The sequence below is a fragment of the Microcebus murinus genome, chromosome 4, assembly GCF_040939455.1.
Source record: "Microcebus murinus isolate Inina chromosome 4, M.murinus_Inina_mat1.0, whole genome shotgun sequence".
In the NCBI taxonomy this organism is placed as follows: Eukaryota; Metazoa; Chordata; class Mammalia; order Primates; family Cheirogaleidae; genus Microcebus; species Microcebus murinus.
Window position 1 is genome coordinate 2,485,124 of NC_134107.1, and position 22,415 is coordinate 2,507,538.

A 22,415-nucleotide genomic window follows, 5' to 3' on the forward strand; every position below is an offset into this window, starting at 1 on the left:
TGACTGGTGTTTTAATCTCCAGGAGGTGTTTATGTGGTCCCCCCAACCCCCACCACCTTTCACCTGAGGCAAAAATGAGAGCTGGAGGCCCTGGAGCTATGGGGACCCCGTAACTCCCTTAAGGGCTTCCAGGGGTCGTGCAGCCACCAGTCAGAACATCCAGCTGCCACCTCCCGTGTCCTACCGCCTGGGACCCCACCCACTGCACCCCGTGCTGGTGGGTGACCCAGGTCCTCCTGCGCTGAGCGAGTGCTCCTGGCAGCCCCGGCTCAGCACGGACGCTCTTTCTCCTCCCAGACGTCTCTGAACAAGCTCCTGGAGGCGCTGGGGCAGGCGGAGCCCTTCTTCATCCGCTGCATCCGCTCCAACGCCGAGAAGGTGAGTGGCTCTCTGATGTCCCCGAGGCGAGGCCCACGCCAGCCCTCCGGGGCGTTCCTGCATCCGGCAGGCTCCGCAGACGATGGGCCTGCAGCCAGCTGTGGGGGGGGGCCCAGGAAAGGCTCTGAGAACCCAGGCGTCACAGTGGGGAGGCCAGCGGGGGCGGTGACAGTGGCTCAGGTGGCCAGCCGAAAGCAGGGACGTCGCCTGGAACATAGCCGGGCCCCAGAGAAGGTTGACCTGGAAGGGACAGCTCACAGGTGCTCTTCAGATACACCCCGAGAGCAGCCAGTGCATAGAATGGACCAGAAGACAAGGGCAGAGGTCCTATAGCAGGCGAGTCTGGAAGGAGCACACAGCCCACTGCTTGTAGGGAAGTTTCTAGAAAGATTCTTGGAGCACCAGTGGGTTGAGCACTAGGGACTCAGCCCCTGCTCAGCCCCAGAGGTCCACTGTGTCCCTAGGAGGGCAGCTTGGGGACTCTGCCGGGGGACAGCCAGGGATCTGGGGCCCCTCGAGGGCACGGGCGAGCACAGAAGCCTCCTGGAGACTGTCCCGGGAAGCGCTCCGTTGGCGCCCACTGTGGGCTCGGCTGCACTAGACCATTCTCTGTGTCGGGGGCTGTCGGGTGTCAGGCAGCGTCCCTGGCTCCCTACCCCCTAGTCATGACCACCCTCCTGGCGCTGTTGCCTCCTGTTTCCCCTTAAATAGCAGCATCCGTCCTCCCTCCCTCACTGCCCGCCAGGGTGAATTCCAGACCGCTGGGCTGCCCCTGCCCGTCCCTCCCTCAGGACTTGGCCCAGCATCCCCCTCTCTCCTGAGACAGCTCCCACCGGGGCCCGGGCAGTGTCCACTTTGTCACACGTGTCTGACTGCCAGCCCTAGACCGAGGCCCCCGCCAGATCCCTGGCACTTACCCCGGCGCCCGGCACAGAGGACAAGCCCGGCACAGGTCTGCATTTGGGTCCTCTTTGTAGAACTCTTTGCAGCAAGAGGTAGCATCCTTCTCCGGGACGCCAGGGAATAGAGCAGGTCAGACACCCGAGTCTTCTAGAAAAGCCAAACACCTTGGGCACTGCCACCGAGTGGTCCGTCTCCTCGTTCCAAAAGAGAACACTTGGAGCAAGGAAAGACCGATTCTGCAGGTGCTTCCGGCTGCGGCGCTGGGGGACGTTCGCAGGCCGGCGGCTGGCCCACACACGCACCCCGGCCCTGTCTGTGTCCAGAGTCCCAGGCATCACGCCAGGGCCCCGCCCTGACGCCCCCGTGCCCGTTTCAGAAGGAGCTGTGCTTCGACGACGAGCTGGTGCTGCAGCAGCTGCGCTACACGGGCATGCTGGAGACCGTGCGCATCCGCAGGTCCGGCTACAGCGCCAAGTACACGTTCCAGGTAGGCCTCGGGCACGCGTGGGCGCCCGCCGCCCGAGACGTGGCAGGCGGCCGGCTCAGCCACCTCCCTCTTCCCGAGAGGCGGCCTCTTGGGAGCATATGGCCCCGGGGCTTCTCCCCGCAGCGCTGTTGGCGTTTGGATCATTCTCTGCCAGGGGCTCGAGTTTCCTCAGCAGAGGTGGCTGGCCCCCTGCCAGACCTGGAAAGATGCCAAGTGTCACATGCAGGCAGGTGGGGGGACAAGGAATTGCACGAGCAGATACTTGACTTGAGCCTCCCTTGTCGCCGCCGCTTTTATACCCAGCTCTCTTGCTCTGCAGCCACCGGCAAGAGGGTTCCTACTCGTGCTTCCCTCCCCCCCACACACACACAGAAACGAAGGCCCAGGGCAGGTGATGACTTCAGAGGTGGCTCCTTGGCTTTCTAGAAACATGAGGGACCATCAGTGACCAGAACTGGCGAAGATCAAATCCCTAGGGCAAAGGTTCTCCAAGGCAGCGCCACTGATGTTTGGGGCGACGTCACTCTTGGCAGCGGGGCTGTCCGTGCGTTGCAGGGTGTCGAGCAGCATCTCCGGCCTCCCCCCCCGCTGGGTGCTGGGAGCCCCCCAGGTCCCCCAGCTGTGAAAACCCAAGGTGGCTGCCGACAGCCCCCAGTATCCCCAGTGGTGAGCGCAGCCTGGTCGAGAACCCTCACGCCGCAAGCTGGCACCCGTGTCGCCCTGGGCCCAAAGCCAGGGGCGACAGCACCTTGTTCCCATTCTGCTTTACCCGTCGTCCTTGGGGACTGAGTCGCAGCACACCTCTGTGTGCTCATCTGCAGAATGGAAATAATGTCCTTCTCATCCTGTGCAGATGGGAACAGCAAAATTATTTTTTTAAAAATGGGGAAGTGCTGGGATGTTTTACCAACGCTTGGCCTTGAAACGTTTGAAATAACTGTTTGCCTAATAGGCATGCTCGCCCAGCTGTGAGCCCCACCCCGAGGGTGGCCCCGTCTCCCAGCCACCCAGACAGACCCCGGAAGATCCACATCTGCCATGGTCTTTCTTAAGATTCCAGGCCGGGTGCAGGGGCTCCCCCTGTAATCCCAGCACTCCAGGAGGCCGGGCCGGGAGGATCACTTGAGCTCAGTAGTTGGAGGCGGCAGTGAGTGGTAATGACGCCACTGTACTCGTCCAGGCACCAGAGCGAGGCTCTGTCTCAAAAGAGAAAAGAGATTCAGACTGTTCCTGAAAGCCCAGAATTCTAGACTCATTAGTACTGTTCCCATCAAACCCAATTTCAGTTTGACCAGGAAATTGCCGGAGCCCCGTGTCCTGCCTCTGGCGGGAACACTCACCCGCTCCTCCTCTCTCGGCCACAACCCCTAGGATTTCACGGAGCAGTTCCAGGTGCTGCTGCCCAAGAGCGCGCGGCCCTGCCGGGAGGCCATCTCCGCCTTGCTGGAGAAGATGGGCGTGGACAAGAGGAACTTCCAGATCGGGAAGACCAAGGTCAGCACTGCCGCTCCCCCCCACCTCCGGGGTTTGCAGACCCCACCTGCCTCTCGCCATGTGCAAGGTCCTCCCCGTCCCCAGAGGGACACACCACGCCCTGAAAAACAAGGGGCTCCACTGAGCAAATGCAGTCGGCAGCGCCCGCACTCGCCTTCTTTCCGGAAGGCACGGCGTGCACCTAAGGGGCAGGGGCTGCCTGGCTGCGTCCCCGCTTGCTGTCGAGCAGGGCTGGGAGACCTGAGCGTCACCCGTCTACCTCACAGGTAGAGCAGGGACACTCGTGCTGACCCGCTTGCCCTGGGGGTGGCCGGTCACGGTTGTAACGTCCGGCCTCCTCCGCTGGGCTCCCTTTCAGAAGTCGCCTCCGACCTCTGGGCGGGTGTCGGTTGCCTCTTGTTCTTGGCGCACCGCTCGGCTGCCCTTGTGTGTAAGACAAGTGCCGAGGCCACCTTCCCACGAAGGCCTCACCTGATGCTAAACGTCCCCTTACAGTCGCTCAACAGGTCGATCGTGGAGTTACCATGTGGCCCAGCAGCTCTGCTCCCTGGGTGCGTGCCCGAGAGAACCGAGGACAGGTGCTCCCGTGAGCGCTGTACACCAGCGTCCACAGCGGAAATACCGCAGTGGCCAAAGCCCGCCGGCCAGTGGCCGGACAAGCAGAACGTGCTGTGTCCGTGCAGAGGACTAGCACTCAGCCTCAGAAAGGCAGGAGGCTCTGCCACCATGTGGGTGAACCTCGGAAACAGACATGACGCTGACACCAAAGGCCACATGTTGCACGATCCCATTGATATGAAATGTCCAGAACAGGGCCGGGCATGGTGGCTCCACATGTAGTCCCGGCTACTCGGGAGGCTGAGGCAGGAGGATCTCTTGAACCCAGGAGTTGGAGGCCGCTGTGAGCTACAGTGAGACCACTGTACTCTACCCAGGGTGACGGAGTGAGACTGTGTGTCAACAACATAAAAACAAGGACACTAAACACCCCTCCTCATAACTCCCTACCCCTTTAGGGAAAAAAAAATGTCCAGAACAGGCAAATCTGTAATGACAGGAAACAGATTGGTGGTTGTCCAGGGCCAGGGGAGGGGGGTGGGGAGTGACTGCTGATGGGGATGGGGTCTCCTTTTGGGGTGATGAGAATCGTCTGGAACTAGGTAGAGGAGGTGGCCACACAACACTGAATGTACTAGCCGGGCGCGGTGGCTCACGCCTGTAATCCTAGCACTCTGGGAGGCCGAGGTGGGTGGATCACTCAAGGTCAGGAGTTCAAGACCAGCCCGTGCAAGAGTGAGACTCCATCTCTCCTAAAAATAGAAAGAAATTAGCTGTACAACTAAAAATATATAGGAAAAAATGAGCCGGGCATGGTGGCGCATGCCTGTAGTCCCAGCTACTCGGGAGGCTGAGGCAGGAGGATCGCTCAAGCCCAGGAGTTGGAGGTTGCTGTGAGCGAGGCTGACGCCACGGCACTCTAGCCCAGGCAACAGAGCGAGACTCTGTCTAAAAAAAAAAAAAAAAAAACACCGAATATGCTAAAAGCCACTGATTTTTTTTCACTTTAAAGTGGTGAGTTGGATGTCACGCCAACTCTACCTCAGTCGTGTTGTCTTTCTCTACGAGGCCCGGTCAGCAGCCAGCACACCAGCCGGGTTTCACTCGTGGGGGTGACCGTGCAGACCCCCACGCAGGAGGTGCTGCGGGGGTGGCAGGGCTGACCCCGCGCCCGCGTCCCCGCCAGGTCTTCCTGAAGGAGACGGAGCGGCAGGCCCTGCAGGCGACGCTGCACCAGGAGGTCGTGCGGAAGATCCTGCTCCTGCAGAGCTGGTTCCGGATGGCGCTGGAGCGGCGGCGCTTCCTGCAGATGAGGCGGGCGGCGGTCACCGTCCAGGCGCACTGGCGGTCCTACCGGGTCCGGCGGGCGCTGGAGAGGACGCAGGCGGCCGTGTACCTCCAGGCCGTGTGGAGGGGCTACCGCCAGCGGCTGGCCTACAGGCGCCAGAGACAGGGCATCATCCGCCTGCAGAGCCTCTGCCGGGGCCACCTGCAGCGCAAGAGGTGAGCAGAGCCGGGTGACACTCCCCGGAACATTCCGGAAGTTCTGAAAGTTCACTCCCCAAAGAGCTGCCCAAGATAACCTTTCAGGGCAGGGCGCGGTGGCTCACACCTGTCATCCCGGCACTCTGGGAGGCTGAGGCGGGTGGATCGCTCAAGGCTGGGAGTTCGAAACCAGCCTGAGCAAGAGCGAGACCCTGTCTCTACTAAAAATAGAAAGAAATTAGCTGGACAACTAAAAATATGTAGAACAAATGAGCCGGGCATGGTGGCGCATGCCTAATAGTCCCAGCTACTCGGGAGGCTGAGGCAGGAGGATCACTTGAGCCCAGGAGTTGGAGGTTGCTGTGAGCTAAGCTGACGCCACGGCACTCCACCCCGGGCAACAGAGTGAGACTCTGTCTCAAAAAAAAAAAAAAAGATACCTTGTGGCCCCTGAAACTATGGGGATGTCATTCTGGACACAAGAAGGGCTGTCTGGACACACACCGGCTCCGGAGAGATGCTCCAGGTACCGGCACTTAGGGACACAGGCCTGTGTGACTACTGGCCACACTTGGCATCTGCCAGGGACCCCCTGCACCTGGCCACCCCGAGCCAGTCGGTGGAACCTGGATTCAGGGTTGAAGAAGGGGCCCCCAGACCTGCCCAAAGCACATTCCCCTCCTCCGCACTGAGAGCTCAGGTGTCCGCGGCCACAAAGGCACCGGCCACCCTGGCGTGGAGCTGCCTCACCCTGGCCTGGGCACCTGAGCCAGGAGCTGCCCACATCCCCCTGGTAGGGTGTCCTGGGCACTCGGGGGGCCCTTCCCCACTGACCACCACCACAGACCCGCCCTCTGCTGCAAGTCGGGGCCCAAGTCCCGGGCAGAAGTCCCTTTCAGACACTGCCCACATGTGCAAAAGCCTGGTAGATGAGGAGCTCAGGGGGAGCCCCGAGCAGATCCCAAAAGAATTCATGGGGTTCTCAACAGAACCCAATGCCACAGGCCCAGCAAGGGACTCCTCACTCCGAGAGAAGCCAGGCAGACCCAGGGCAGGGGTGTCCATGACAAGGGGGCACCTTAGGTCTGGCTGAGGAGGTTCCGGCTTTCCAGAAGCATCTCTAAGGGTGACTGGGCAAAGGCCGGAGCCCAGCCCACAGCCCCCTGGCAGCCCGGGTGGTCGCTGCTCCAGGTGGAGCGGACGTTTGTTTCTGAGCCGGCCCCTCTACTTTCTCGTCACACAGCTTCAGCCAGATGGTCTCGGAGAAGCGGGAGGCAGAAGAGGACAGGGAGGCCCAGCAAGCCGTGGTGGCAGAGGCCGAGGAGTCCGGGCCAGGCCAGGCCCCCGGCAGGGCGCTGGTGGCCGAGCAGGCCCCGGAGCCCTCGGAGGACAGCCGGCACCCGGTGTTGGAGTCGCAGGCGTTGCCGAGCGACGGGTCCCCAGCGGAGCCGTCCACACCTGACAAGAAGGCCCCGAGTCTAGCGAAGGCTCTCCCGCCCCAGAAGACCGTGACGGCCGAAAGTCACGAGAGAGTCCCCAGCAGCCGGGAGAAGCGAGAGTCACGCCGGCAAAGGGGGCTGGAGCATGTGAAGCTCCAGAACAAGCACATCCAGTCCTGTAAGGAAGACAGCACTCTCAGAGAACCTTCTGGAAGGGCCATCCAGGAGCAAGGCAAGGGCCTCCTGGAAGACAAAAAGGAGAGCAGAGGGGACGAAAGTCCTCCAGACGCAGAGGCAGAGACGGAGGACGATGCTCGAAAGCAGCCCGTGGAGAGACCCCAGGCCACCCTAGTCATCGGGGTCTCCCTGGAAACCAAGGAGGCGCCCGACGGGGGGAACCTGAGGCCCGGCCATGTGGACCGGCCGACCAGCCTAGCCTTAGACAGCAGGGCGGGCCCGCTAGCCCCCGGCGGCACCCCGGAGACCCCCAAGGACGAGAACAAACCACGCAGCAGCCCGAGAGCTCGGGACAAGCCCGAGAGCCCCGGAGGCTCCACCCAGATCCAGCGGTGCACGGACGTGGAGCGGCTGGCCCACGCCGTGGAGCTGTGGCGTGGCAAGAAGCTGCTGGCGGCCGCCGGCACTGGCGGTGGCACCATTCTCAGCCAGTCCCTGGACCTCAGCGAGAGGCACCGCGCCACCGGGGCCGCGCTCACACCCACAGAGTAAGCACTGCGCCCTCCTCTGAGCGCCCCCTCCTCTGAGCGCCGCAGGCGAGGCGGGCGGGGGTGGCACAACACACCCCCAAGACACGGGAGCAGTTGTGCCAGCAGCCACATGGCAGCCCCAAGGAGGACCAAGAGGACAGGCAAAGGGCTCGGTGGACACCAGGCACCTGCCGGGGGCACCCAGCTGGCGCCCTGAGCTGCGCTCAGCGGCGAGCCCTGGGCTGGTGGGAGGCAGCCCCTCAGGCCGAGTCCCCCACTCGCCAGCCCTCCTGGGCCTCTGTGTCCTCATCCGTGAGCAGGGCTGGTGACGCTCCCCGGCGTGAGAGGGACGGGGCTCGCTCTGCCCTGTCCCTGGCAAGCCAAGCGTCAGGTCCGCGTACCTGCAGCCCCTCTGCCAGGGCGCCTGCAGGCAGCACTGCGGGAGACACAGGCCTTCCACGGCAGCGGCTGCGCAGCACAGCGCCGCTGACACTGGGGCCGGGTGGTTCCCTGGCCGGGGGCTGTCCCGCGCGTGGCAGGATGCTGAACAGCACCCCTGGCCGCCGCCCACCAGATGCCAGGAACGTTACAGACAGAAGGAGGATGGACGGACGGAGGGGGCATGGGGATACGAGATGGGTGGGCGGGCGGAAGGTAGAGATTAGTGGGTGGAAGATAGATGGATGGGTGGGAGGGAGATAGAGCTGATGGGTGGGTGGGAGAGATGGTGGGTGGGAGGGAGATAGAGCTGACGGGTGGGTGGGTAGAAGATAGGGATAGACGGATGGGTGGGAGGGAGATAGAGCTGACGGGTGGGTGGGAGAGATGGTGGGTGGGAGAGATGGTGGGTGGGTGGGAGAGATGGTGGGTGGGTGGGTAGAAGATAGGGATAGACGGATGGGTGGGTGGGAGAGATGGTGGGTGGGTGGGTGGGTAGAAGATAGGGATGGATGGATGGGTGGAAGAGGGATGGTTGGTGGGTGGGCAGAAGAGAGGGATGGGAGGGTGGATGCACAGGTGGAAGGTGGATAGATGGGTAGACGGAAGGACAGACAGACAGGGTTTCTCACCCTCCGCACTGTCCACATCTGGGGCTGGAGCACTCTGTGGTGGCACCGTCCAGGGCACTGTAGGGTGTTAAGCAGCGTCCATCCCTGGCCTCCACCCCACTCATGGTGACAACCAAAAGTGTCTCTAGACATTCACAAGTGTCCAGGGCAGGGGGCGGGCAGAATCTCCCAGGCGAGACCCTGAAACCCAGTGCACTGAGACAAGGGAAGGCCAACTCGGTCTGGTTGGTGACAGCCACATCTCTGTGCTCTCGCAGGGAAAGGCGCCTGTCCTTATCCACGAGTGATGTCTCCAAGCTCCTCCCGTCCCCAGCCAAGGCTCAGGTAAGGCTGTGGGTTGCAGCTCTCGCACCCCCACCCCCACGCCTGGGTCTGAGCTCACTTCCGCCCCGGCCACCCCTGGCTCTGCCCAAAGGGGCACTTAAGAGAGAGCTGACGTTGGTGGGCGGAGCGCAGTGACCGCAGGGACCCTCCTCGGCTTCCCGCCTTGCTCACCCCGCCCGTCCCCGCGCCATCCTCTCACAGCCCGCGGCTGAAGCCACTGACAGGGAGCCCAGCCCGAAGAAGCCGGCCGTCCAGAAGAAGAAGTCGGGCGAGGTGTCCTCCGGCCCCGATGCCGGGCTGTCCCCAGGCTCCCAGGTGGACTCTAAGTAAGTGTGGGAGTTGGGGCACTCGAGCCACCAGAGGACAACCAGTGTCCCTGCCAAGGCCCTGCAGCAACCCGACCTTCCAAACCAGTCAAATTTACGAAGTGTGCCCGGCCGGGTGTTCGCTCGGTAGAAATTCTGGGAGGATGCCAAATGTTTAGAGGCAAAAAAATATAAAATAATAAAATAAAATAAAATTAAAAAAAAAAGAAATTCTGGGAGGAGAGGTCCCCTGTGCAAAGACCCTTCCGAAGGTCCCTGGCCACAGCCGTGCTCAGAACTTGCCCACAAGGCCCAGCCTGTGACCTTGAGTGTCAGGTGGCCACAACGGCATGAAACAATTCCCAGTGAGGCCTCGAGCCGGTCTGGGTCACCCCCTGCGGGTGACCATGCATCTAGCCACAGATGGACGGGTTCTATTTGGCTTTTCACTGAATCAGAACAAGCTCCTTCCTCCCAGCCCCTCCTCTGGGAGACCCCCTCCTGGGCCCTCAGGGCCAGGGCTCTGTCCCCCAGAGAGCCCTGTGAAAATGCACCAGGTGGTTCTTTCACAGAGAAGAGAGAGTGGCCCTGGGACAGTGAGCTTTGGTCCAAACACAGGGCCCGGAGCTGAGTGGCAGAACAGGCTCCCCTGGAGCAGGGGGACTCCCCCATCACCAGGTACCACAGCCTGGGCAGCTTAAAATGACAAAATGGGACCTGTAGTCCCAGCTACTGGTGCAATCACAGCTTACTGCAGCCCCAGCCTCCTGGGCTCAAGAGATCCTCCTGCCTCAGCCTCCCGAGTAGCTGGGACTACAGGCATGCGCCACCACGCCTGGCCAATTTTCTTATTTTTTGTAGAGACAGGGTCTCACTGTGTTGCTCAGGCTGGTCTCAAACTTCCTGGGCTCAAGTGATCCTCCTGCCTCAGTCTCCCAAAGTGCTAGGATTACAGGTGTGAGCCACCTCATCCAGCTTTTATTATTTTATTTTTTTGATGTGAAAATAGAGTCACTTTGTGGCTTTTCTGTTGAGCATCTCACTTTCTTCCTTCAACACCCCTGTTGTTCATATAAACGGGCCTGAGTTTTAGCAGCATCCCAGCCCATCAGTAACGAGGAAAAGGGCTATTTTTCTTTATAATAAAATGACCCCTTCTTTAAAAAATCATACAGTTACAGAGCATTTGCCGTGTGCCAGGTCAGAGAGAGGCTGGGCCTCACACGTGGTTTCACTTCCTCGGGCTTAAGAGAAGCCACTTAATTTCTCCCACAGATCCACGTTTAAGAGACTTTTCCTGCATAAAACCAAGGACAAAAAGTACAGCCTGGAGGGCGCGGAGGAAACGGAGAACGCAGTTGCCGGGGTCCTGCTGGAGGCCACCCTCGTGAAGAAGGGTCCAGAAGGTTGGTCACCACAGCCTCAGGGATGGATGGCGGAGCCACTAGGGCCCCTGAGTGACAGTGGGCTGAGCCCTGGGCACAGAGCTTCCAGCGCTGGGGGCATTTGGGGCCAGCGACCGAGGCAGAGTGCGGTGGGGGGGTCCTCCACACCTCTGCCCCAGGACCCACCACCGCCAGCTGCTCCCTGTCCCCGACAGTGCCCTCCGGCCACCAGCACCGCTCCGCAGCAGGTGAGAAGCACGCCAAGGAGCTGGGAGGCAAAGGGAAGAAGAACCGAAACCTCAAGGTCGGCAAAATCACGGTGTCCGAGAAGTGGCGAGAGTCGGTGTTCCGCAAGATCACCAACGCCAACGAGCTCAAGTACCTGGACGAGTTCCTGCTCAACAAGGTGGGCACAGCCACGCCCCGCGCGGCGCCAGGCCGCGTCCAGGTGCACAGCGCCGCGCAAACTTTCCTGTGTTTAGAACACGCTTTTGCAGAACGCATTCGCTGTCGAGGCAGACGCTGACTAAGCGCTAACTGCATGCGGCGGAGGTGGAGGTGAACAAGCTGTGGCCCGTGCTCAGGATGTTCGCAACCCGGCCGGGGACAGTCCCACGGCCGACAGAGCTGCATTTGGGAGCCTCGCAGGGGCTGGGGCGGGCTGATGTGCATACCAAGGGGTTAGGAGCCCTGCCTGGAAATGGCCAGGCCATTCGAGGTGACCCTGTCCTGGGGCGTGGCTGGACATTGAGCACCTATGTGGGGCAGAGGACACAGCTGGCCACAACCTGCGCCTCTCATTTGGGGGAGATTCTGTCCTCTAGGGCAGCAGTCCCCAACCTTTTCGGCACCAGGGACCGGTTTCATGGAGGACAATTTTCCCACAGACTGGGTGGGTGAGGTGTCATGGAGGCAGGAGGGTGGCGTGGAGCTCGGGCGGCCCAATTGCCTGACAGGCCATGGACCAGTACTGGGCCTCGGGCCGGAGCTTGAGAACCGCAGCTCCAGGAGACGTTTGGCAATGTCTAGAGACATTTTGAGTTGTCACGATTTGGGGCAAGGGTGCAACTGGCATCTGGTGGGTCGAGGCCAGGGATGCTGCTCAGCACTGCGCAGCGCACAGGAATGCGCGACGGAGGATGGTCCGGCCCCAGACGAGAGCAGCTTTAGCCCTGGGTTGAAGGGATCCGAGAGACCAGGGTCAGCGGGAGGGGCCAGGGAGGGCTTGAGAGAGGCAGGAGGGACGGCGTAGAACATTCTCGGGCGCACAGGCCCCTCCCTAGCCAACGCTGGGCCGTCTCCTCTCTCTCCAGATAAATGACCTACGCTCCCAGAAGACTCCCATCGAGAGCTTATTTATCGAAGCCACCGAGAAGTTCAGGAGCAACATCAAAACCATGTACTCCGTGCCCGTACGTGGTGGCCCCTGGCCTGGGGCCTTTCCCGTGCCCTCCCCTCGATCCCTCACCCTCAGCTGCCCCCACCCTGCCCCAGCCTATGGGGGTCACACCTGGCATTCCCGCAGAACGGGAAGATCCACGTGGGCTACAAGGACCTCATGGAGAACTACCAGATTGTCGTCAGCAACCTGGCCACCGAGCGCGGCGAGAAGGACACCAACCTGGTCCTCAACCTCTTCCAGTCGCTGCTGGACGAGTTCACCCGCAGCTACAGCAAGAACGACTTCGAGCCCGCGAAGGTGGGTGGCCAGCGCGCCACGCCCACTAACGCCTCGCCCACTTACTCCGCTGCCTGCCCTCCTCCTCCCCGCTGCCTGCCTGCCCTCCTCCTCCCCGCTGCCTGCCTGCCCTCCTCCTCCCCGCTGCCTGCCTGCCCTCCTCCTCCCCGCTGCCTGCCTGCCCTCCTCCTCCCCGCTGCCTGCCTGCCCTCCTCCTCCCCGCTGCCTGCCCTCCTCCTCCCTGCTGCCTGCCCTCCTCCTCCTCCCCGCTGCCTGCCTGCCCTCCTCCTCCCCGCTGCCTGCCTGCCCTCCTCCTCCCCGCTGCCTGCCCTCCTCCTCCTCCCCGCTGCCTGCCCTCCTCCTCCCCGCTGCCTGCCCTCCTCCTCCCCGCTGCCTGCCCTCCTCCTCTCCGCTGCCTGCCCTCCTCCTCCCCGCTGCCTGCCCTCCTCCTCCCCGCTGCCTGCCCTCCTCCTCCCCGCTGCCTGCCCTCCTCCTCCCCGCTGCCTGCCCTCCTCCTCCCCGCTGCCTGCCCTCCTCCTCCCCGCTGCCTGCCCTCCTCCTCCCCGCTGCCTGCCCTCCTCCTCCCCGCTGCCTGCCCTCCTCCTCCTCCCCGCTGCCTGCCCTCCTCCTCCCCGCTGCCTGCCCTCCTCCTCCCTGCTGCCTGCCCTCCTCCTCCTCCCCGCTGCCTGCCTGCCCTCCTCCTCCTCGCTGCCTGCCTGCCCTCCTCCTCCTCCCCACTGCCTGCCTGCCCTCCTCCTCCTCGCTGCCTGCCTGCCCCCCTCCTCCCCGCTGCCTGCCCTCCTCCTCCCCGCTGCCTGCCCTCCTCCTCCCCGCTGCCTGCCCTCCTCCTCCCCGCTGCCTGCCCTCCTCCTCCTCCCCGCTGCCTGCCCTCCTCCTCCCCGCTGCCTGCCCTCCTCCTCCCTGCTGCCTGCCCTCCTCCTCCTCCCCGCTGCCTGCTTGCCCTCCTCCTCCCCGTTGCCTGCCCTCCTCCTCCCCTCGGGGCTCCCCCACGCTCCTAGGGCGGGTGGGGCGCGTTAGGGCAGCTGCCGATCCAGGCGAGGGAGGGCTCGGGACGCCCAGACGTCTCCGTTGCCGGAGACCTGGCTGGGTGACCCTGCGCCCTGGGGAGCCCCGTGTGACCTCACCTTCTTCGTATCCCTCACAGCAGAGCAAAGCTCAGAAGAAGAAGCGGAAGCAAGAGCGTGCTGTGAGTAGGCGTGCGTGCGGATGCTGCGTGTGCCCGTCGTGTGCGTCCGTGTCGGCACTGCACGTACGCGCACGAGTGTGCATGTGTGTGCGTGCGCACGAGTGTGTTTCTGCCCCGGCGCATGACCAGCCGTGGGCACGAATGAGCAGCCCCCGCCCCCGAGACGCCACCAGACCTTCGTCCACCTGGGCGCCCGCACTCAGCACCCTCTGCCGCCCGCAGGTCCAGGAGCACAACGGCCACGTGTTCGCCAGCTACCAGGTGAGCATCCCGCAGTCGTGCGAGCACTGCCTCTCCTACATCTGGCTCATGGACAAGGCCCTGCTCTGCAGCGGTGAGTGCCCCTCGCCCCTCACTGCTCGCCACCCCCGCTGCAGGGAAGATCTTTCCAGACCGCTGCCCCAGCAGCCTCTCAGCCCCTCACCCCCTCCACCCTCCCAAGGACAGAGCCCACTTCTTAGCTGGCTCCAAGGCCCCCACGGGCCTGTCCTCACCCACCTCTGCAGCCTCTCCCCCTCCTGCGTACCTGGCAGGTCACCCAGGGTGCTGCCTCTTGGTCCCTTCATAGGCTGCTCGTACGACCTGAACCATGGTCCCCTCCCCTCACACACCCTCCTCCATGTGCCAGGCACAGCCAGCTTGGGGACCCTGAGAGAGGGAGGCGGGGCTGGGCTGGCCCGTGGTCACGCACAGGGAGGTGCCCGAGCCTGACCCGACCGTCAGCCCCCAGAGGCCCAGAGGGGCCGATTCCGCCCTCACCTTGGGGGCTGCCAGACACCCTCCTCCTTAGCGGCTCACTCACGCTCTCCAAGACATCACCCAGGTGGTGTAGGGCTCGGTGTTGCTGGAACGAGAACAAACAGCATCGCTCTTGGCCACTGTAATGCCCAGAGTCCCTTGGACAGTGCCCTGCCAGCCCCAGACACCTGCTCCCGGTCCTACCGGCCAGACTGGGTCTGGGGCAACTAACGGCCACCAGGAAGCTGTGAGAACCAAACCTGCATGGCTTCCGGTCACGGAGTTAGGATAGAGATTCCTACAGTGCGAGTTTACAAGGCAGTCGGGGAACCTGGGGTCCCCAGCGTACTCTCTGAACCCCACCCTGTGACCTCCTAGTGTGCAAGATGACCTGCCACAAGAAGTGTGTGCACAAGATCCAGAGCTACTGCGCCTACATGTGCGGGAGGAAGGTGAGCACACCAGGGCCCAGAAATTTCTAGAATGACACTGCACGCGGGGCCGGGTGCCTTGGGGAGGTGGTACTTGGTGTGAAGGCCACATGAGGGCCTTGGGCGAGCACAGGAAGCGGCAGGAGGGGCTCTGCCACAGAACACACGCCCGCCCCTGGGTTCTGTCTGAATGTCTCGAGGCTGCCGCGGCAGGGCCAGGCGTGCATGTGCGTCTCAGCCCCCCAGCCCTGCTGATCCCTCCCCCTGGGAGGGTCCTGAGCCCGGCAGAGGAAAGCCCCCAACTCTGCACAATGAGGAAGGTGGGGTCCCATGTGCTGGGGTGCAGCCAGTCAGGTTCCACTTCTCTGAGGGGCTGTGAGGGCCAGGGAATAGTCTTCTCCCCAGGAAGGGCCACCCACCCTGCGGGTGCAAACCGTCCCGGTGGCTGTTGAGCTGACGCCCACAGCCTGGCGCCTGCCGGCCGCACACAGGGAGGCGGGGGCACGGAGAGCCAGAGTCACAGCAGAGGCTGCCTTGGGCCCTGTGTGGGCCCAGGCCTGAGCCCCCAACCCCCGCACGGCAGGGCGAGTCGGGTGCGGAGCCCGGCCACTTCGGCGTGTGCGTGGACAGCCTGACCAACGACAAGGTCTCCGTGCCCATCGTGCTGGAGAAGCTTCTGGAACACGTGGAGATGCACGGCCTGTACACTGAGGGCCTCTACCGCAAGTCGGGTGCGGCCAACCGCACTCGGGAGCTCCGGCAGGCGCTGCAGACAGGTGGGCGCCGCGGGCAGGTGGGCGCCTGCCGGGCACCGGGCTCGGCCTCCCGGCCTGCGCGGCGCTCACCAGCCCTGCCCGGCCCGCAGACCCGGCGGCGGTGAAGCTGGAGGACTTCCCCATCCACGCCATCACCGGCGTGCTGAAGCAGTGGCTGCGCGAGCTGCCGGAGCCCCTCATGACGTTCGCCCAGTACAGCGACTTCCTCCGAGCCGTCGGTGAGCCCCACGGCCGGCCACGGCGGGGACCGAGCGGGAACACCCTGCTCACAAGATAAGCCGAGCACACCCCAGTTCAGGGCGGGGCTGGGACCCCTGTGGCCTTTCCCTCTTGCCACATACCTACCCTAGCAGCACCGGGAAGGCGGCACCCACCAGTGCCCGCCAGTGGGGTGGGGCTGGCACTGCGGGGCCCTCGGGAGCTGACGCCCTGGGCCTCCCTAGAGCTGCCCGAGAAGCAGGAGCAGTTGGCCGCCATCTACGCTGTCCTGGAGCACCTCCCGGAGGCCAACCACAACTCCCTGGAGCGGCTGGTCTTCCACCTTGTCCAGCAAGTGCCTCCCTGCCCTCCGTGGGGGTGGGGGCCCCTCACGAACCCCTGAGGCAGCGTTCCTAGCGCAGCCCGGCCGGCCGGTGTTCTCCGGTGGGTTTGCACCAGGAGGTGGCCGAGGTGGAGGGTTCTGGGAGAGGGCCGAGCCCACCCGTCTGCTGGGCCGCCCTGGGTCCTTTGAGGCACCTCTCTGAGCTACGGAAGTGAGTGTCTCGCACCTCTGGGCTGCGGTGCTCCTTTCCCAGCATCCACCCCGGGGCTCCCAAGTCCAGTCTTAGGGCTCCCTGGGACCTCCCTCCCCCCCGGGCTGTGGCCACCCCGTAACCGCCAGGCCATGCAGGGTGGCCCTGCTCGAGGATGTGAACCGCATGTCACCCGGGGCGCTGGCCATCGTCTTTGCACCCTGCCTCCTGCGCTGCCCTGACAACGCAGACCCGCTGACCAGCATGAAGGACGTGCTCAAGATCACCACGTGAGTGCCAGGCAGGGCCGGACCGCCCCAGACACATGTGCAGGGGCCCACCAGGGTCCCCGCTCCCCCACACGCCTCCATCCAGCAGTGGGAATGTGTGCGTAAGAAACGTCCAAAGCTGGCCGCAGTGGTGTGAGCCTGTAGTCCCAGCTGCTCTGGGAGCTGAGGTGGGAGGATCACTCGAGGCCAGCAGTTTAAGACTAGCCTGGGCAACATAGCAAGACCCCATCTCTTAAAAAAACATTAAAGGAAAGAAAAGTCCAGAAGAGAATACCCATAGCAACGGCCCCAGCAGTTGTGTCTGAGCTGTGCGCTATAGGTCGACTTTGCGTCCTTCTTTCTATCCGAATGTGCTCTAAGGAGCACGGAACAGCTCGTATCAGAGGCTGGATGGAAGGTGAGCAGTAGAGGGCTCCCTCCCTGCTGCAGGGAAGGAAAAGAAACGAGTAGGCAGCTACCCCTGCAGCCTGCGCCGCAGGGCTCCCCGCACCCGCCCAGGCGAAGACGTGGCCCTGACTGTCTCCTCCAGCAGGGAGTATCACTTCCGAGTTCTTTTGAGGCTGAAGAACCAAAAAAAAAGGAGCAAAGAAGCCAAATTATTTTGGTGTTCGTTTGTTTTGGAGACAGAGCCTCACTCTATTGCCTAGGCTAGAGTGCTGTGGTGTCAGCCTACCTCACAGCAACCTCCAACTCCTGGGCTCAAGTGATCCTCCTGCCTCAGCCTCCCGAGTAGCTGGGACTACAGGCACGTGCCACCATGCCCGGCTAATTTTTTTTTCTATATATTTTTAGTTGGCTCATTAATTTCTTTCTATTTATAGTAGAGACGGGGTCTCGCTCTTGCTCAGGCTGGTTTCGAACTCCTGAGCTCAAACGATCCGCCCGCCTCGGCCTCCCAGAGTGCTAGGGTTACAGGTGTGAGCCCCCGCGCCCGGCTGTATTTTGTTTTGTTCTTCCCCCTGAGCGTCCTTCAAAAGTTCTCTGAACGTTCTTCAGAACTCAGGAGCACACGATGGTCCTAGGGCCGGGAGCTGCGAACATCGGGAGCCTGTGACCTTCTGTGGCTCTGCAAGGCAAACACAAAGACAAGGCCTGAGAGGGACACCTGCCAGCAGGTCCCCCAGGCCAGGGTTGTCGCTGTTAAGGAAAAGCGACAGGCAGTCAGGAGCACGAGGCTCTGGTACCATCCAGGTGGTGTGGTGTTGACAGAACTGCTTCCAGGCTCTTCCAGAACATCCTCTGGTCCTTTCTTCCTTCTGTGGTCATGACAGTGGGAAACCTGGGTCCCAGACTGCCCCTCCGTGCTGGGTTCCCACCTCCCCAGCCCGGGTACCGACTGCTCTGGGGCTGAGCCCCTCCTTGTCCTGAGAGCCGCACGCTGGCCCTGACCACCGAGCAGAAATGCTGCGGTCCAAGCACACGCCCCCCTGCCCCTCGGGGTCCTCTGCGAGGCAGAACAGTCACCACCCTCCCTGGGCCTGAGGGGTTCCGTTCACTCTGACCCTCCTTCAATCAAGGAAGCTTGCAGAGACGGGGACTCGGGCTCAGAGAGGTGGAGGGAGTCCCGAAGTCACGCAGCACGGGAGCCCGTACGGCCGTGTCCTGGCCCTGGTCTCTGGGTCTCCCAGCCCCAGTCTCCGGCCAACGCCCCCCTGAGTCGGCTGCGCCTTGGGCCTCTCCGCAGGTGCGTGGAGATGCTGATCAAGGAGCAGATGCGGAAGTACAGAGTGAAGATGGAGGAGATCAGCCAGCTGGAGGCGGCAGAGAGCATCGCCTTCCGCCGGCTCTCGCTGCTGCGACAAAATGCTGTGAGCCTGGAGGCTGGAGGCTGGGCTTTGAGGGGGCGGGGCCGTGGGTGGAGGAGCCTCATTCGCTGCTGCGATGAAATGTGAGCCCGGAGGCTGGGGGCGGGGCCTAGAGGCCGGGCTTTGGGTGCGAGGGGCGGGGCGGGGCCGGGCGGTGGGCGTGGTCTTGCTTCCCCAGTTTCCCGCCCCTTCACGGCACACCGTGGGCCTCACGCAGGCCTCGTGGCTGCGCGCAAGGGCGGATTTCCTGCCCTGACCAAAAGGCCCACAGTCCATGCTCGGCCTCACCCGGATTGTTCTTCTAGGTGGGAAAGGTTAGGGGAGACCTGTCACCCATTTCGTGCTGGTTCAGGTCATCAGTCCCCATGGTAGGGAGAGGTGTTAGTCGGGGGGCAGGTCCATGGTTGTCGGATGTGACCCCCAGTCACTCCTGCGTGGTCACCCAGTGTTCATCTCTCTCCCAGCCTTGGCCTCTCAAACTGGGGTTTTCGTCTCCCCATGAGGGGGTCCTGGTATGTACGCGTCCTGGGGCCCGCGGCGCATGTGTCCCGGCGCGGTGCATGCTGGGTTTCTTCGGCCCCGGGGTTCTCTCGGATGGAGCGAGCATGTCCTAACCTTCGGGAAGCGCATGCTGGGGGAGGCCCCTGCCACTGACTGTCTGTGCTGACCGTGACTAATCACCCGAGCTCCTGCCACTCTGTCCCCGCGGGGCTCCTGGAGACGGCTCACCCAGAGCCCTGCACGTGCACATCGGAACTAACCTCCCCAGGGTTGCTACGCTGCCCTGCGACCTCCGCCCTCCTAGAGGTGCTGATCACACCCGCCACTTCGGTTTCAGAACAAGAGCCCCAAGGCCCGGGGGAGCCAGGGCAGTGGCCTGGAGGAGCTGGAGGTGCTGCCGGAGGAGGAGGCGGCCGGCGGAGAAGAGGACCGGGAGAAGGAGATCCTCATCGAGCGGATCCAGTCCATCAAGGAGGAGAAGCAAGTGTCCCTCCCTGCCCCTCCCTCCCTCGGCCCGCCCCGACCGCTGGCCCTCAGGCAGTTGAGGGCGTCGTGGCCTTCAGGAGGTGGTCCCCTTGTCCCTAACACGGATAAACAATACTTGACCAGGAACACTCATAAAAACACTCTGCTGAAACCCCATGCCTGACCACAGGGGGCCACGGTGGCCCATGGGGAGAGGGAGTGACAGAGGCTATGTTCCAGCTCTGCCTTGAAGGCGGTCTTTCCTAATCTGTCTTCCAGCTGACGTGTGAGCTGAAAGGGAGCCCCTATTTGGCGATGCACGTCTGTAGTCCCAGCTACTCGGGAGGCTGAGGCGGGAGGATCGCTGGAGCCCAGGAGTTTGTGGCTGCAGTGAGCTGTGATCATGCCACTGCACTCTGGCCTGGGTGACAGAGTGAGACCTTGCGGCTCACGCCTGTAATCCCAGCTCTCTGGGAGGCCGAGGCAGGCGGATCCTTTGAGCTCAGGAGTTCAAAACCAACCTGAGCGAGAGTGAGACCCCGTCTCTACTATAAATACAAAGAAATTAATTGGCCAACTAATATATAGAGAGAAAAAATTAGCCGGGCGTGGTGGCGCATGCCTGTAGTCCCAGCTACTCGGGAGGCTGAGGCAGGAGGATCACTTGAGCCCAGGAGTTGGAGGTTGCTGTGAGCGAGGCTAACGCCACGGCACTCACTCTACCCTGGGCAATAAAGTAAGACTCTGTCTCAAAAAAAAAACAATAGTGATAATAATGCCAGGAAAACAGATGTGACTAGGTTGCTTGGCCACCTTAGCCTTAGGCGCAGGGGAGGGTGTTCCAGGCTGAGGGAACAGCACGTGCAAAGGCCCTGAGGTAAGAGCATGTCAGTAACTTGGGGTTGGGTCCAATGCGCAGGCTGCCCTGAGCAGCATGATGCTCTCGTCCAGTGAGCGTCTGAGGACCCGGGGCATTTCTGGCCGGATTTGCTTGGGGGAGGGGAAGGGAGTGGTGACAGGGAGCAGGACAGCCTGATGTGTCCCGTACCAGCTTGGACCTTTCTGTGGGATGGCCTTGGATACCATGACCCCTCTCTCTGCCCCAGGGAGGACATCACTTACCGGCTGCCAGAGCTGGACCCCAGGGGCTCCGACGAGGAGAACCTGGACTCGGAGACGTCCGCCAGCACCGAGAGCCTACTAGAGGAGCGGGCAGCGCGGGGGGCCGCGGAAGGTCAGTATTAAGGTAGCGTCTGCTTTCTTCCTTCCCGTCCACCCCGGGCTGGGCCTGGGGCGAGGGTCTGGCTGCCGGCCCCAAAGCTGCAGTAACCCTGCCATCTGTCTCTCAAAAGGGCCCCCTGTGCCTGCTCTCCCCTGCCCCAGCGCGTCCGCCCCGAGCCCCCTCCCCACGGCGGGCGCCCCTCCACCACGAAGGCCTTCGTCCTTCGTCACGGTCAGAGTGAAGATGCCCCGGCGGACCCCCATCATGCCCACAGCCAACATCAAGCTCCCGCCGGGCCTGCCCTCCCAGCTGCCCGGCTGGGCACCAGGTGCCCGGGCGGCCGCTGCCTCCGTGAGGCGCCGAGAACCGCCCGCCCGCCGCCCGGACCAGGTGCACTCCGTGTACGTCACGCCGGGGGCAGACCTGCCCGTGCAGGTGTCTCTGGAGCCCCTGGACGAGGCCGGCCGGCCGCCTGGGGCCAAGCGGAGGTACTCGGACCCCCCAACGTACTGCCTGCCCCCCGCCTCGGGCCCGGCCAACGGCTGAAGTCCCCGGCCGCCACGGCCTCCACATCCAAGGCAAGTCCCCGGCCGCTGCCGCAAAGTGAGCGTGCGGCTCTCGGAGAAGCGTCCAGGGTGGAAAGCTCCAAGCGCCCCTGAGGTGGGCACCGCTCCAAGTGCAGAGGCAAGGCGGGGCGAGGCCGGCGCGGCTGTGGCCCCCACGTCACAGGCCCCCCAGAAGCAGCAGACCTCGGCAGGCAGCCTGTCACCTCCTCCCTTACTTTTTGTACGTTTCTCGGTAACTGTTTCTCTGTGACGTGGTTTACATAACTTTAAACTGTTAACAGCCTTAACGGAAGACCAAATCGTTTTTTATATGTGTATGTACAAACTTTTCCATTAACGCTGTGCGTCCCCCTTGCAATCTGGACGTGAGTCGGCAGAGCAGAGGCCACTCGGCGGCTGCGCTTCTAGGCCTCAGACTCGTGCTGCAGTCGACATGGGGGTGGTCAGTGTGCCTGGACCCTCCACGAGGGTTTCAGACACTCGGGCGTCAGACCGCCGCAGGTCTGTCTCCCACACGTGTCTCCCGTGGGCAGCCACCTGGCCCGCGTGAATCCCAGGGAACGCTGGCGCCTTCCACGGGGGTGGAGCTGTGGCCTGGAGCCTGGACATGAGTCGGGGGCGGCCTCCACCCCAGGGTACACGGACCTCAAGTGCCAGGGAGACCTGAATGTGGCCATCACTCCTCTGGACTCCGCAGCTGCAGAAGGCTACCCTTGGCTCTGTGCACCCCAGGTGACAGTACAAGAGCCAGTGACTCAGGACTGCTCACAGGTGGAGAGGACAAGGCCTGAAGTCAGACGTCCCTACAGGTCAGCAGTGACAGCCTGGGGCTCTCTGGGATGCGGCCCTTCTCTCTCAGGCCCAGCCCACTCCCCGGACACTTGGACACGCGGCCACGGGTTTGGGACGGGGGCACCCTGCACAACGTGTGAAATAAAGAAAAAGTGCTTGAGACACGTCTGCATGGGATTCCTACCCAGAACGCGCGGGGTTGGAAGAGCACGTCTGGTGGGCAGAGTCAGACCTGCAGCCTCAGCCAAGAGGGCTGCGGGTGGGGCTTGCGCCCCTGTCAGGGAGGACCTGCCTTCATCCTCCAGCGAACGCTGCTGTTGGAGTTTCCCAGGGCGGGAGGGGGGCTGGCCGGAGGTACTTGTGACTCTAGAACGGGGGGCCTGGCATTCAGACTGCTCTGTCAGCCTCTGAGGCCCCCTTTTTTGGCCCTGGGTGTGGTCTCCTCGATGGTATTTTCCAAGGACATCAGGGCCACCGGCGTGAGGGCTGCATGCCAGGCTCTGGTTTCCTCATGAAGTCCCCACCCTCACCCCATCCGTTTCAGAAGAGTGGCGCTGCAGGCCTGGGGGATTCGGCTTCCTGGGGACCCATGTGTGCTGGGACTGGGTTCTCAACACTAGGAGTGATCCGACCCCGCCTCTGCCTCCCAGGGCTGGCTCGTGTCCCCCTTATGGCAGG

The 22,415-nt window shown here is 63.0% G+C and overlaps 1 protein-coding gene across 7 annotated transcripts in view; it reads left to right on the forward strand.

The window, feature by feature from the left end:
• Positions 1-21,897, forward strand: part of MYO9B (myosin IXB) — a 95,569-nt gene extending 73,672 nt beyond the window's left edge. For 3 of the 7 annotated variants that reach the window (XM_076001501.1, XM_076001500.1, XM_076001502.1), the window contains 17 exons: positions 298-378; positions 1,658-1,768; positions 3,140-3,262; positions 5,007-5,323; positions 6,549-7,469; positions 8,779-8,845; positions 9,047-9,171; positions 10,426-10,556; positions 10,751-10,941; positions 11,849-11,947; positions 12,061-12,234; positions 13,379-13,420; positions 13,643-13,754; positions 14,537-14,610; positions 15,173-15,365; positions 15,455-15,583; positions 15,809-16,221. In XM_076001501.1, coding sequence (XP_075857616.1) covers positions 298-378; positions 1,658-1,768; positions 3,140-3,262; positions 5,007-5,323; positions 6,549-7,469; positions 8,779-8,845; positions 9,047-9,171; positions 10,426-10,556; positions 10,751-10,941; positions 11,849-11,947; positions 12,061-12,234; positions 13,379-13,420; positions 13,643-13,754; positions 14,537-14,610; positions 15,173-15,365; positions 15,455-15,583; positions 15,809-15,966 — 3,048 coding nt within the window. In that variant the 3' untranslated portion in view covers positions 15,967-16,221. Of the gene's footprint in view, positions 1-297; positions 379-1,657; positions 1,769-3,139; positions 3,263-5,006; positions 5,324-6,548; positions 7,470-8,778; positions 8,846-9,046; positions 9,172-10,425; positions 10,557-10,750; positions 10,942-11,848; positions 11,948-12,060; positions 12,235-13,378; positions 13,421-13,642; positions 13,755-14,536; positions 14,611-15,172; positions 15,366-15,454; positions 15,584-15,808; positions 16,223-16,254; positions 16,387-18,070; positions 18,195-18,655; positions 18,704-19,029; positions 19,177-20,267; positions 20,392-20,509 lie in introns of those variants that run through there. The other 4 variants (XM_076001497.1, XM_076001498.1, XM_076001503.1 and 1 more) reach the window with 3 other exon arrangements.
• Positions 21,898-22,415: the final 518 nt, after the last annotated feature.